General features: G+C 38.5%; 1 protein-coding gene across 1 annotated transcript in view; it reads left to right on the top strand.

Annotated features, from left to right (window-relative positions):
• The window catches only part of PAWR (pro-apoptotic WT1 regulator), a gene marked incomplete at its 5' end in the record, with an annotated part of 120,387 nt that overhangs the window by 46,223 nt on the left and 59,370 nt on the right, over nucleotides 1–14,794 (top strand). The window contains one exon of the mRNA XM_019543932.1: nucleotides 13,191–13,319. Within this exon, the coding sequence (XP_019399477.1) occupies nucleotides 13,191–13,319 (129 nt within the window). The remainder of the gene's footprint in view (nucleotides 1–13,190; nucleotides 13,320–14,794) is intronic.

The raw sequence follows: 14,794 nt of genomic DNA on the forward strand, positions 1-14,794 counted from the left end.
ATGGGAGAATGTACTTTACCAGAAGCAGTGGTGCATTGCTTGGACCCAGCTCTGCAGTGTTTGTATAGATCAGGCGCTAAAGCAGGGCTTTTTGGGCACTTTTATCTAATAGCTGATTCAGCTATTAGATAAAAACTCAGAAAAAGCCGCACTAAAGTACCCAGTCTATATGGATGTGTAGGGCATGCTGGGTTCAACTAAGGTGCTTCCTCTTCTGAGCATGTGCGCGGCTCAGTGCAGGAATGTCCTGAGTTTAAAGCAAAGCACCAGTTTTTTTGTTTGTTTTAAACATCTGCAAGCAGCCAAAATGTTGTTGAAAGCAGAAATAAAAAGTTTAAACCCCCAGAATGTTAGGGGGGATTTAATTCCTGTTAGTCTCTGTGGTTTTGTCTCTGTTGGATTTTTTCCTCCTAAAATTTCACATTGTTACTGTGGGAAGAAGCAGTGTTGTGCGTGCTCCAGTTTACAAGGTGGTGACGTTTAATTACCATATTGTGGCTTTGTTTGCTTTGTTCAGAGTTGGACAGTATGGTGGCAGAAATCTCAGCAACTGCAGAAGTTCTGTTTAAACTAGTGCTCAGACCAATGAAAGCCACATGGGCAGTTTTAGCAAAAAAAGTCCTGTTGCGAACAAGTCTGTAGGTTTAAGATGTGATCACGTTCTCATTTGAAGCTGTTAACCTTTTACCTATAAGAAGAGATTTTTTTCCCCCTTAGATTAAGTAGATGTTTACAGTTTATCATGAGGTAATACTCTAATCTAGAAACATTTTGGTTCTTGATACCAGCTCAAAAATAGAATCAGCTTGGAGCAGTGGTTCTTAAGTGTGGCAGACTCAAGGCACCATTGGAAAATGCCAATTATTAGTTTTTCCTCATTTTTTGACTACAGAAAAATAATACAGCAATTCTGCTGCAGAGAACTCGGAAAGACAGCAAGAGGTCAGAATGTTTTTAACTTTGCGGGTTCCTCCGGGTTTATCGTGTGAATCATGTTTGCACACCTACCATTGTGGCCACTGCACCTTGCTTGAGAATCACTAGCTTAGAGAATCCCCGAGCCATTTGGATGTGAAGCTGTGGCTGTTTTAGCTCTAAAATGGTCTGCAAAAATCATGGTGGGAAACTTAATTGTAGTAATTTCCCAGTTGTCAAAGGAATTGCAGAGGTGCCTGTGAAAATGAAAAATAGATAGGATCACTTCATTTTTACTTTTTATTATTTATTTCTCTTTCAGACTTCCAGATGGAGTTTGGCCCCAGTTTGAGGGGAAAGTTCAGTTCTCATTTTTATCTGAACTAGTTTCCTGTTCTTACATTGTTTAGTGTCTTGTACAATGTATCCCTGTTACCCATAGCTAGTTGTACGTTTACCTTAATTTTTATAGTGATTATATTTTTTGAGGGATGTTTTGGTTCTTTGTCTGCCAAAACTGTGCAAGAGCCAAAACTTAAAATGAGGGGAAAATGAAGGATTTTGAAATGATCTAAAATAACAAATACTTTTAATGTAACTGTGTATATGTTAAAATATTCTACTGATTTTTTTGTTTGTTTGTTTTTAGTGCAGGTGTTACAAAGGTTAATAGCTGGCTTGTCACTTCTATTGTACCAAGAGATTTTTTTTTTTTTTAAACTAAGGCAGAGTTAGTTTCCATTTAAGGAAGAATGTCTGCCGGAGCCAGTGGTATTTACTAACTGCGCCTGTGAAAACATTCCTTTTCACCCTCAGATGCTCACTCAGCCTTCTGTTTTCCACGTGACTTTATTACAAGCTTTAGCTTGTAGTTTGAGAAATTAAAAGCACATTTTAATAGGATGAGTAGCAAAACCCTAAGTGAAATTCTTCCTCTCTCCAAATGGACTTTAGCGTGACTGTATCAGTGTGTCTCCAACTGATTTTACCTAAACCATAAACTTCTCTTGGTAGCCTTCTTTGTTCTGTCTTTTGAAAACCGAGAAAGCTTTCAACAGCATAAAGGGGTGGTCATACCAGTCCGTAATGTTCCACTATGTGAGGTTCACAGTTGAATTAATCTCCTGAATCATTGTCATGTTAAGCCTCACTGCTTTCTTCTGCAACCAGAGTACGCTGCTTGGATTTAGGCCCCAAGCAGACAGACTTTCATTTAAATGTGGCATGGGATCTAATCCCTGATTTCAGCAGTTGCATGTGCTGCCATGCCACACATACGTGGAAGGAGGCATGATTTTTGGATAGGGGATTAAATCCAAATTGCATCATAATTGCCAGTGTGGGGGGCCTGGGATAATTACTATACCCCTGGTTTCCACCTGCATTGGCAAACTGAAAGTCAGATGCCCACACAGCTGATTGTGGCCCAGTGGGGACTGCACTGGGGCCAGTCCCAGACCCCAGTGAGGTGCCTGGCCACGTGTCCAGTTTATTATGCCATACAAACCAGCCATAAAATTGTTTCACATTACATGTGGAATTTTTTTTATGGCTGATTTGTCATTTTATATATACATATGTAGCACCATTATCACTTATGCCACAATTAACATGGTAATTGTGACATGCAAATGGGGCCTTAGAACCCCCATGGGCACAATAGAAAACTAAATAAAGATAACTTTTAGCCATGTGTTTGTTCTTTGCTGTTAGCAGTTGGCCCTGGCTAATAACGATACATAAACCTCTTCATATAATGTATGTATGCAGAGCAGAGACCATAATTCCAGATTATCTGATTTATTTAATCAGTTAAAGTACATTTCTGTTCTATATTCTGCCTAACTCTTGTAGATTCCAGAGCACTTTACAGAGGAGGGTCCACATCACTACCCCATTTTACAAATGGGTAAATTTTATGTAGCTGCCCCTTTTGCTTCAGATCATTGAAGTAAATTCCTCTGTAGCAACAGTCATTAAGGTAATGCAGGATTTCAGCTAAGTGTATGGCCTACAAATATATAAACTGGATAAAAAATTTTATCCTAAAACAGCAGCTGCCCAAACAAATCCAGATTCTTTATTGCTGAAAATTAAATGAGTGGCTTTTGATATTTTGGATCAAAATGCCCTAACCCTGTATATAGCTAGATGACAAAAAATGCCTTGCTCTCTGACAAAGACAAGTCTTGTGTACACTGGAAAGCTTTTATTTTGGTACAACTTCATAAATCTCCTTGGTTTCATGAACAAGGTTTCTTTTTCTTTATTTGGTATTTTATCTTGCTTTATTTGGAACTTTATCCTCTTTAATTAATCTGCTTTGGAAGCAAAATAATGATGTCCTGCAGTGAGTTGCATCCATCAAGTTTTCTTACAAGTTACTTACAAGTTACAATTTGAGCTATCCTCTCTGCTATCCTGCATTGCATTACTTCACACCTATACTGTCATTAATATTTATCTACATCTCCCACCGCTCTGAGATCACCGTGACAAGCTGTCATCACACTGGCCTGTTTGAAAGTCAGACATTTAAGTGCCCCATTTTGAAATCCCAGTTTATGGCAAGTTCATGTATCTAGAGTGCATTATAGTAGTTGTGCACTTTGTTTCTTCATGGTCCTGTCATTAATTATTCCTCCTTGTATTCTGTGGGACAGAACCTGTCTAGTTTCAACTTAACTCACTGTAATGCAACTCTAGGGGAGAATGTCAATGAGAAGGCACAGTTTAGCCATACTGAAGTTCAGGGCCTTTTGGTGGCAATCCTTCATGGTCAAGGATGATCAAAAAATTGCAGCTGCTAAATTGCCCTTCTGTCCCATACCAAGGTTGAAGTGACCCTTACATGATCACCACCTGTGTGTGGATCCATGACTGGGGACTCCCAGCTTCAGTGGTCTCCAGTCCTACATTCTGATGTTAACATGTATAAGGGCATTATTTAAAAATAATAATAATATATAGATATAGATGACTAAAAACTTTGAAAGCTCTCTCTCTCTCATTTTTTGTACCAATAAAGACAAATCAATCCTATATATATATATATAGAGAGAGAGCTTTCAAAGTTTTTATGTATAGAGAGAGAGCTTTCAAAGTTTTTAGTCTTATTATTAGGTCTTGTCTATTGTCATTGCTTGTTTAGTATTCCATTTTGAGCCATTAGCCTTTGTGATGTGAACCAATCCTTCATCTGTAATATAATAAAACATAGACTTTTTAAATGAGATCAGTTGGATTGCATCAGAATCCGTGTTAGCTCATTAAAGCGGGGAGCAGAAACCTATGAAACCACCATACTACTTTTTTCATTTTTTTAAACAGATACATTTTAAATTGGTATGCGGCTCCAGTGCAATCTGATTTAAATTGCGTCTGTTTGCACATGACAGAGCATGCACTTAGAAATATGGGAACCCATTCGTTCTGCTATCACGGCTTTGCCAGCCATTCATTTAATCCATTCCTTAGTTCTAAAGGAGCCAAACGAAGCTAATGTTTGTAAGGGAAGTAGTGGAATATGAACCTATGAGTTTGCTCATTGTATTAGAACGAAAAAAATTATCATAGAATATTGTCGTGCCTATTCTAGCAAGTCCTATCTTCTGCAGTTTGTGGGGTTTTTTTGAAGTTTCTCTTTTAGCATTAGAAATGACAGTGCATCATCTGCATGGACCAAACTTATACTAGGGTGTTTTTCCTTAAATTTCCTAGCATTGATTCTTCCCTTTTAGCTTCCAAAATGGTAAAAAAAAAAAAAAGGTAGCAAACATCTGAGCTGGTGACTGCTGTTGTATTAGTCACTATGCCATCAAATTATCTTCTTTAAACAAGGTTAGTCTACTGCCAATTAACTTCTGTCACTAGTGAACCTGAACAGGAAGACGTTTTAGGAAAAAATAGCATAGATGCATGCATTGGCTTTAACAACAAAATGTAATGGGACCCTGACTCTTGCATATCTTGAGATATAGTTAAGTCGCATCGGTCTGAAGTCAGGGTAGATTTGAACCGTATAAACTAACCAAAGTAGATATATACAAATGAACTAATCTCAGTTCTTGTAACATTCAACCTATTGCTTTAGCATAATGTTTATTATGTAAATTTTGGGATACTCATGGTATATATTCTGTGGCTGAAAGACAAACATACAAAAAAGCCAGAAGAATTTCTTGAGCCCATTTCATGAGCCAGGGGAATTTCATGAACCCAGCAGGAGCCAAAGTCAAATGTTTTGCTACTGGTTAGACCACTGACTCATCCTTTTAGCATTCAAACCAGCCTCATTTTAGAATGAAGTATCATTTTGAGATGCAGTGTAGATTACTAACAGCACCCTTAGCCTTTTTGTTTGACTCCATGTTGGAATATGTATTCTTATCCTAAAAGGTGTATATCTGAGATTACTCCCATAGCATATGAATGAAGTTGCTATTTTTAACCTTATACTTCTTATCATAGTAACTATTTGCCAGGAACACAAGAGTTGATACTGCCTCCTGTAATCTGATGTGAATCAGAAGCCTAGAAGTTTTCCTTGACTGTAATAGTTTGTCAGTCTTAATTTTAAAAGGACTTGAGCTCTGGATATGGAGCAAATCACAAAATCAAGGCCTAAAATAAGTTACTAGAGGTCAAAATGAAGAAATGTGATGGGATAGAGGTGTTGCTTCCGGTGAGATTTATTTACTGCATCGTTGTAAGAAGACTAGTTTTTCCAGTTGTGGAAAGGTAGAATGTGTTTGGATATATACCAAGGTGGTCTCTTGGGTAGTCCCTGCTTAAATATGTATCTTAGCTTCTAGATATCTGCTAAATCTGAATATAGCTATCTGTTCATGCTGTAGCTTTGCCATCATTCTCTGCAGTTTTTATTTGTAGGCATGGGGTTCTCAGTAGCATCCCTGAACCTCACTAGAGTACTTTCATTCTTATTACAATTTGAAAAGACTTTAGATGTTATCACACTGTGATTTTTAACTCCTTCAGTGTGTAATATTGACAGCTTGTAAAGCTGTTATGTTTTTTACTGTGATTTCCTCACCCCCTGCCTTTCCCCCTTAAAAAAAGATGTTTCTTCACCCCCTTAAGTAATGCTACATAGCGTGTTGTTTTGTTTTGCATACCAGGCTCCTTAATTCAAAAACAAATAGCAAATTTGACTGAGAAACGAAGTAGTTAATAGCTTCGGTTTCACCAAACTTTCTGGATCAGACTTGAGATAATTGTGTTTAGTGATCTGTATGGTATTTTGTAGTCTGATTGAAAACAATGATGTCTAAGCATTCTAGTTAGTCATTTGAAAACCCCTGGAAAATATACTTGCCACTTTGCCATCAAGAATAAACAGAGGTTTTGGTTTTAGTATTTTTCTTATCTTTAAAACAGGAGAAGCCACATTCAAAAACATCTCATTTTTTGTACCAATAAAGACAAATCAATCCTTTATTTTGGCACGAGCACTTGTAGTGACTTTGTTTTGGAATTAAACCAAACACAACAGTTCTTTCCACCCAGCTGGTTGGAATACATATTGCAAATGGTTGTTGCTTGGACAAAATAAATCTTTGGAGCCACAGGGTAACCAAATCCATGCAGTGTTTTAAGTGAATGCCTTACAGAACATTAAGATAAAAATCCATGCGGAATAGTGAAATATACTAAGTACAAAGTGAAGACTCTATGATCTGTAGAATTTCATTCTCTTCTTCAGTCGAGGTTTAAAACAGAAGAGAATTTAGCCAAAACATGGCCTATAATTTCCAGAACAGTTTCCTTACAGAGTAACATGATCTGTGCAGGGCATACTTGTCTTACATAGTCCTGGGAGGTACCTCCAGAATTATGAAGTTTACTTCCCTAAAACGTGTCTTTGGGCTGACTTTTGGAGAAGTAAAGGAAAATCACTACAAATAAATTTATCCTATGTAGTCTTCAGAAAGCTGTATTCTTGGTCACCTGCTGTTTGCCAACCCATTGTTTTGTACAGATGTCATTCAAAGCTGGATACCAAAAAAATCCTGTTATAAATCTGTCCCTTGATTTAAAAAACCATGTTTGTATTCATGTGTTGTGTTGATGCTGCAGCTTCCCATTTTCCATTTTTCCTTGTGGACTTCATGCATTTTTAAATGTTCCTTCAGATGTTTGAGCCCCCGTCCTTCTTTGGGTTCTCATGGTTACTTTGAGGTTGTAAATACAGAACTTTTGAAGAACAAGATTGTTGTCAGCCATTCCCAGTAGCTTTGTTAGCGTTCCCCTTTTACAATAACATTCCTAGATTTTAGTGGGAAACACTGTGTGAATTACTTTGTATGTAATACCACTCCTTTTTTCTCAGCGTAGTCACTTCCCTGCCAATCCTTAACATGCTGTGTGAAAACCACTTGAGTGCAACAGGTTCCTGTACCCCTCCCCCCCCCCCCCCCCTTGGTAAACCTGCAAGAAGTAGTTTCCTTTTCTCATTGAGAAACATCCCTTGCATTTTTGGCTGGAGTGGAACCACTTCAGGGCATTTAATCCCTCATTAGAGATGCATTTTTAATTGTTTGTGTACTGTTTCGTTTAAATGTGCTGTGATTCATTTAAAATGTTGATTTTTATTTTGGTACTACATCAATTAAACTGCAAGCTGGTGGTGTATTTGGAATGTAGGAGTATCTTTCATGGCTGTTTTCTGTATTCACCTAAGTGACTTATTCTACTTATATTTTCCACATAAGATGTTTAGAGAAGAAATGTTTATATTGCAGCCTCAAACATTTACTAAAATGCTAGAAAACCTAAGGAATTTTTGTGGACTCTCTTTATATTAAGATCAGATGTACAAAAGTCTCACCAGATAGTTTCTGTATCAGAACAGAAACCATTTTAATGGAAAATGTTTTAAGGATTTGAAAATCCCAACACAATTAAAAAAAATTGTATGATGTCAGAATCGCACTTCAGTTGGCTATAAATTCATTTCTGTGATACTGCTGACAGAGAAGAATTATTGTATTTGGTGCTTAATCGCATGAAACTAGTTGATGAAGCAAAGCAGGCCATTTGAGAGAAGAATGGAATGCAAAGCAGCAGTCCAGCTAACTGAAATATCCTAAGGGTCCAGATAATTGCAACACCAAGGCTGTCTAAGAATAGGTATTAACAAAATCCTGTCAAGAATAAGATTCTGTCAGTTTTTAATTAATTTTAAGTAATTACTTTTTAATTAAAGCATCCTTTCTAAACTTGACGTCACATACTAGCTAGCTCTACAATTTAGATTACTTCTAATTAAGACATGCATACATTTCAAAACTAAGAGATTGATTTTTCGTTAGTCTGTGTATTAACAGCATTACGTTCAAGTAATATTTCACCCTCAAAACGTCAATCATAGCAGTGAGCACTAGAAAGAAAAACTAATAATAGTTGTTTGAAATTACTTATAAACTTCCTTCAGTTAAAAATACTTATTAAAATTGTATATATTTTTGCATGTCATTGTTCTCAACTAGTATTTCATGACAAATTTCAAAATATTTTTTTTTGTAGCATGGGCCAGACCATCTCAGTTTTTTAAAGTTGCTGACCAACTTATGTATCTCAGCCTCTGAGAAATGTTAATTTTATTCTTCAATTGGGAAGTGATTAATTTTTATTCCAGATCCTCAAAATCACAGGTCCTGCCATGCCACCATGTATGGGCTGCACCTCAAAGCTGTCAGACTGTCAGCCTGCCCATCAGCTGATGGGCTCCCAGTATGTCATCACCTAAAGCTCCCCTTTCCCCAGCTGTCATGGCTTTGGACCCTGGCTGTGGATAACTGGAGATTGGGGATATCCCCATGCCATTTCATATCAACTAGTAAGCTTAAAGCCCTTCCATGCAGCTAACATTGTTCAGTTTAAGGCACAATTGGAACCAACCACAAGCATGCAACATGGGATATTTTGTGGCTGATTTTTTTTTTTCATTTTGTTGCGCCATTAATTACATGAACATGTGGCAGGTTACTATTTGTGGCATGATTGATATGTTAATCATGCCAAAAGTGTAAGTCTATCAGGTTCCTCAGGGATAGCAAGCAGTCCTGGTCAGTGAAGGTTCAGATATTTTACTTTGACTTTCAGAAATAAAGGGTGCATCTACAAAAGATGCTATGGCACCGTAGTGTCCATTGACAAGAACCGTGATGCTGCCACTACATCGCCGTAGCAACCTGTTCTCCCATTATAATGCATTGCTACAGTGACGTAGCATCCAAAAATAACTGTGCGTGGCCAGCACAGAGCAGTACAGGTTGTTTCTGCACTGTCTTTTAGTACTTCCAAAAGGAAGGTGCAGTAACAAGTGCTGTATAGCCATGTGTAGATGCACCCATTAAGGAGCAAACTAGAATCATAGAAAATTAGGGTTGGAAGGGACCTCAGGAGGTCATCTTCTATGGCTCCATCAAGCTCCATTCCTGCTGTAGCCTGGGGCTAGAGCAGGCATATGCACCATGCCCAAGGCTGCAGCGGGGATAGAGCCTGTCCAACCCAGAGCAAGAACAAAGGTAAGTGTCAGAAGCCAGAGGGAGCAGAGGCTGCAGGGAAGACAAAGGAGGTCAGGCACAGGGAGTACAGTGTTGGAGCTGTGGGGAGGGTGGGACGGGGAAGGTCAAGCCTCATCCCCTGCCTCCCCATCTCCTGTCTTTTACTGCCTCCCCTTGTACTGCTTCCCCCACCATCTTTTCCCCTGGCACTGCTTGCCCTGCTACAGCAGTTGGGAGGTTGACAGGGAGGAGCAACACAAATTTAAGATGACCCTCCAATAATTAAATTCTGTACATGGAAAGCTATACCATTTATACATTTTCTATGTACAAAATCAAATTATTGGAAGGTCATCTTAAATTCAGCATCGTCTTGGATTCAGGTAAATGCAGTACATCTGAAATTGCCGTGCAAGTTTGAAACTTATGTTGTTTCTTTGATTTCTAGATTTTTTTACTTTAATATGAAAATATTTGAGGGGGCTAATGACAACATTTACATTTATTTATTTATTTATTTGTATATGTGTGTGTTTTCGTTTAACTACCAAAAAAAATCCCTTATGGGACACTAAACACATTTGAGAATTTTTCTGAGGGCAGTCATTCTTTTTTTGTAGAAGTCTGGTTTTATAAGACTGTAAGAAATTTATTTACTGATACAGGATCTTAGAATAGTAGGGTTGGAAAGGACCTGAGGAGGTCATCCCTGCTCAAGGCAGATTTTCCTTGACTAGTCATCTTAGTTAAATGCTCTACTCACTTGCTCTTAGAAAGAGCCAAGGAAACAGTTCACAACCTCTTTGGGTAGCCTGTTTCAATGCTTAACCATCATTCTTTTTGACATCTAACATAGTTTTTCCTTGCTGCAATTTAAGACCATTGCTCCCTGTGGCCACAGAAAATAGTCCGATCTCCACCCTTCATATAACCACCCTTAAGTTATTCAAGTTCTGTTATCAAATCCTCCCTCAGTCTCTTCTTTTCCTGACTAGTCTTAGTTCTTCCAGCCTTTCCTTAAGTCATGTTTTCCAGGTCTCTAATAATTTTTGTCACTCTGCTGGACTCTTTCTAATTTGTTTGCACATTTCTTTAAGTATGGGGGCTGAAACTGGACACAGTAGTTTAGGTGGCCAGTGCCAAATATAGCAGGAGAATTTCTTCCCTTATTTTTAAGTGGTGTTCTTATGTAATACAACCTAGTATACTACTGGCCTTTGCAACAAGTGCACATAGTCCTCTTTTTCTCTTCTTTCTTTCAGCTTTCAATCTGAAGCTCCATTCAGGTAGAGAGAGTACCTTTCTGACTGTCCTAGCCCTCCTTTTAATCTCTTTTGGAAACTGAGCTTGAGGCCAATCCTTGACTGGTTGCTACAAGGTCCTTCTTTCCCCAGTACTCTAGTTTAACCTACTTTAATTCTTTGCTGGCCTATGTGGTTTATAATTCTTATCACAAAAACAGAACACTTGTAATCCAGACCCAGGCACTGAATGGCAGTAATAGGGGTTCAAACTCAGAGATTTTACATAAACCTTGCATTTTGACTTGAGCCTCCCCCCAAAAACCTGGGAAAATAAATTTAAACAGGATGTTCCAAAGTGAACAAACTTATCTACTCATAAGCAATACTAAGGTTTACTAAAGGGGGCAACCCACAGCCTTTAAAAACGCACACAAAAAACCCCCTCATCTGTTAAGTATTAGCTGAAACTCCCACTATGGCAGTCACAGCCACACATATCCAGGGGAAGAACTACTTAGTATAGTGTTCTGGGAAGGGAGACTCACCCAGGGTTATATCATAGGGGCAGGGGTGGCTCTACCACCCATGTCAGCCAAAGTGGCAAGAGCCAGGTAGGGAGGCCCACACTGGAGTCTGCCACTGCTCAGGAATGCTGTTGCTTGCTGCTTCCGGAGATTAATTGCTGCTCCTCACTGGTGCCAGGGTCAGTGCTTAGTCACTGTTAAGGATTGCTGCTTCTTGATAGTTGGCTCAGGGATTTTAGCTATTTCAGGAATTAGTGGGTAGCAGATTTATACTTGGACCCCGTGTACAAACTTGTACCTAGAGGCATTTTCCCTTTGAGGATCGATGTCCAGCTGCAGTCCAAGGAGTAACACTTGTCTGGGGTCTTTCTTGATCCTCATTCACATACCATCTTGGATCTGAGTGCCACTCCACTTCAGACCTTTGCACAGTTAACAGCGAGTGCTGACCCCTTGGTAACCTTTGCACAACTTTTGCTTTGCAGCAGGTGTGTGCCTATACAATCCACAATTTTGAAATGGAAGCAACTGGCCACACCGATCTGATACAGCTGGCCCTTTGTATTATTTACACACGAGCCACAAAAGGTAACAGGAGGCACAAATAGCCCCCAATACATACTAATGAGGGTTTGCAGAGAAGGAATACCCAGTTGCCATAACAGAGCAGAAATAGAGCCTAAGCAAAGTTACACTTTAAAAAACAATATTAAAAGTGCAAAGGAAATGACCAAAAGCAAGGAAGGTAATAATTTAAGCAGAAAGTTCAGGATAACATTCTGATCTTAGCAAACACTGCTGTGCCTGAAAGTAAGGCCCAGTAGTGAGTTAAGCCTATAGTGCTGGTTTGATTCTGTTTTGTTTTCTTGACATTTCCTCTCATTTCCATTAATGTAGGGTCGATAGCCTTTAAGAATGGCCCATGCACAGTGCCCTGCTCCTGGCTTGGTGCCAGCACCTGCTCTTTCTCTCTGTTCCCCTTCCCCTTCTGTAGTCTTTGCTTACCCTTGGCACTTTAATGCCACTGATTTCTGTTGCCATCAGTGATGCATAGTGGCAAATTTGACGGCAAGGGGAAACAGAGGCTATAGTAATGGGGATCCTTAAGACAGAGCTAGGGAGGGTTGGGGTGGCTGCTGGAGGCTGGAGATGGGGCTGGCAGCATGTAACAGGAATTCAGGGCAGAGAAGGTACCCCTGCCGCTGTATGCTGCTGATTTTCCCCTTTTCTTGTTCCTCACCCCCGCATTCTTCCATGAACCAGATCCAGCCTGTTCACAGGCCAGAGACTGCAGACCTATGCTTTAGTGGGTTTATACAGACATACCAATGCTGCTTGAAAAAAAAGTGAATTTCACTAGCTTTTTTGTAATCACCACCATTGGTGGTATTCTCTTGATATGAAGATGGCAGTCTTCCAGTAAATAAGGAAGGAATTGGTGAATCTGTAGATGATGGAGGAAGCTGATCCAAGACCTACATGTTTGATTGCAGATGTGGCAAACGGTTCTAGGAAGAAGTTAGGTCTTGGTGATGTCAGGTGACAGCTGTTTGTTTCCTTCTGTCTCTCTCACCTATCTGCCTCCACAACAAGCATGTTTGTTTGAAATGATCAATGTCTTGTACATCAGTGCCAGTGGGGGCAATTAAGTATTCAGGTGTCCCAGGTATTGATGTTAATTGGGGGTGTTCATATCTTAATTAACATAATTAGTATGTTAATATCTTTTATGTAGTAGTATTAAGGAAAAATAAGTCCTTAGTCTTGTTCCTTGTATTTAAATTATTTTTAGCAATAACCATTTTAGGACCCACATACCTATTCAATCAAATTACTTTCAAATGCGAATGTTAAGTTTCCCGTATCAGCACAGTGACATACGTTTACCAGTCTGTTTCAATTTATTTTTGTAGGCTTCTTACAAATGCAGTTTTTAAAAAAATACACAATTGAGTGTGTTTGTTTGTTTTTTTTATCAGAGTCTAGATGAATATGATGATGATGAAGCGGGACAGAAGGAGCGTAAGAAGGAAGATTCTATTACCCTGCAGAATACAATGCAAAATGAGTGTGCCAGTGCAGACCCAGGGAGTTCATACCTATTGCAGGTGAGTACTTAATATTTGTTCAGGTATTAATGCGGTCTCTATGATGGTATTGCCAGTGTGGAGCCAATTTATTTTTTTCTGGCTTCTGTTTGAATTCATACTCTGTCAGTAGTCTGTTATGCAAATTGTCACAAATATTATCAAAGCTGGTATGCATTACATTACTAAAATGAAAGTCATATATTCATCTTTCTTTCATTGAATGAAAATGCTCTAACTGCATTTGTCTTGCTCCTTAAACAGAAACATATGTTTAAACATTCCCAATTGGTATCTGTCATTAAATAAGTTATTTCCATATAGAGCCACCACTATAATTAAACGGTTTAACTTCTGTGCAGATGTAAAATCAGTTCACAAGACTTAATCAACATATGCACAAGAGCAGAATTTTTTTTTTAACTTTATTATTCACATTTGTGTTTAGGAAAAAAATCTTTCTGAAAACATTTTCTCCAACGTTTTTAGTGATTAGGAAGAGTGGCCAAATTTGGTTACATGTCAAGAGAGCTTTTTGCAGATAAATTACAATTCTTTAATTCTGGGATGCCCACAGTTGACTCAGCTGTCTTCTAGAAAGAAAACAGTAATAATCAACAAAGGGCACAATTTGTTTATTAATAATCTTAATGTGTTAGAGTACTAATTAGATTTGTTTGCCATTATAAATATCACCTTGATCTCTTCTCTGAAATGGGGAACTTTTCATTTTTGTAAAGTTTAAACACATGGCCAAATGACAATTTCTATCACTACGCCTTTCACCAGAAAGGAGATTTCACAAGCTTTTTGAGATACAGAGTTTAGAAGAATTTTTAAGCTTAATGCTTTACCTTAACTTATTTCCTTTAAATAAATAAATAAATACTGTATTTATTTAGTTGCTTGCTTAGCTACCTGTTGCCTCAAAATCAGTTTTATTCCATGAAATTCATATACAGTTTTTAAAAGTTCTCAGGTTCTGTAACACTCAGTGGATTTTGAGGAAAGAAAGGCATATTTGAGATGTTTCCAGTGTTGTGTTAATAATACCAGAATTGCCTTATACAGACTTATTTCAAAAGCTGCCAAATGGCTGGTGGGCACTGATATGAGTTTTTGTTTTTGTGAAAACACTCTCATTGTCATAATATAGAGAACTTTAAAAAAAAATCCTTAGTATTTAATTTATAATGTTTTAGGACATTGAGGTGGTGATGAGGTTGGCAGGTAAGAGTGAATCTGTCCATCCATCTTTGAAATCATTTGTGATTTCATCAGCTATCACAGTTGGAGCTCCTAACTTGGTTATCTGTCTCTGGCAACTTCTTTATTTCTTATGCCTGACAAAGGCAGGCCCAGGGAGGAATGGGACCTCTGCTAAATGGGCAGAAACAATTGGTGACGGACAGAGGGGACAAGGCTGAACTCCTCAACGAGTTCTTCGCCTCAGTGTTCCTAAGCGAGAGGCATGACAAGTCTCTCACTGGGAGTGT

This window comes from Crocodylus porosus, unplaced genomic scaffold (genome assembly GCF_001723895.1).
Source record: "Crocodylus porosus isolate Cpor-Errol unplaced genomic scaffold, CroPor_comp1, whole genome shotgun sequence".
NCBI classification, from domain to species: Eukaryota; Metazoa; Chordata; order Crocodylia; family Crocodylidae; genus Crocodylus; species Crocodylus porosus.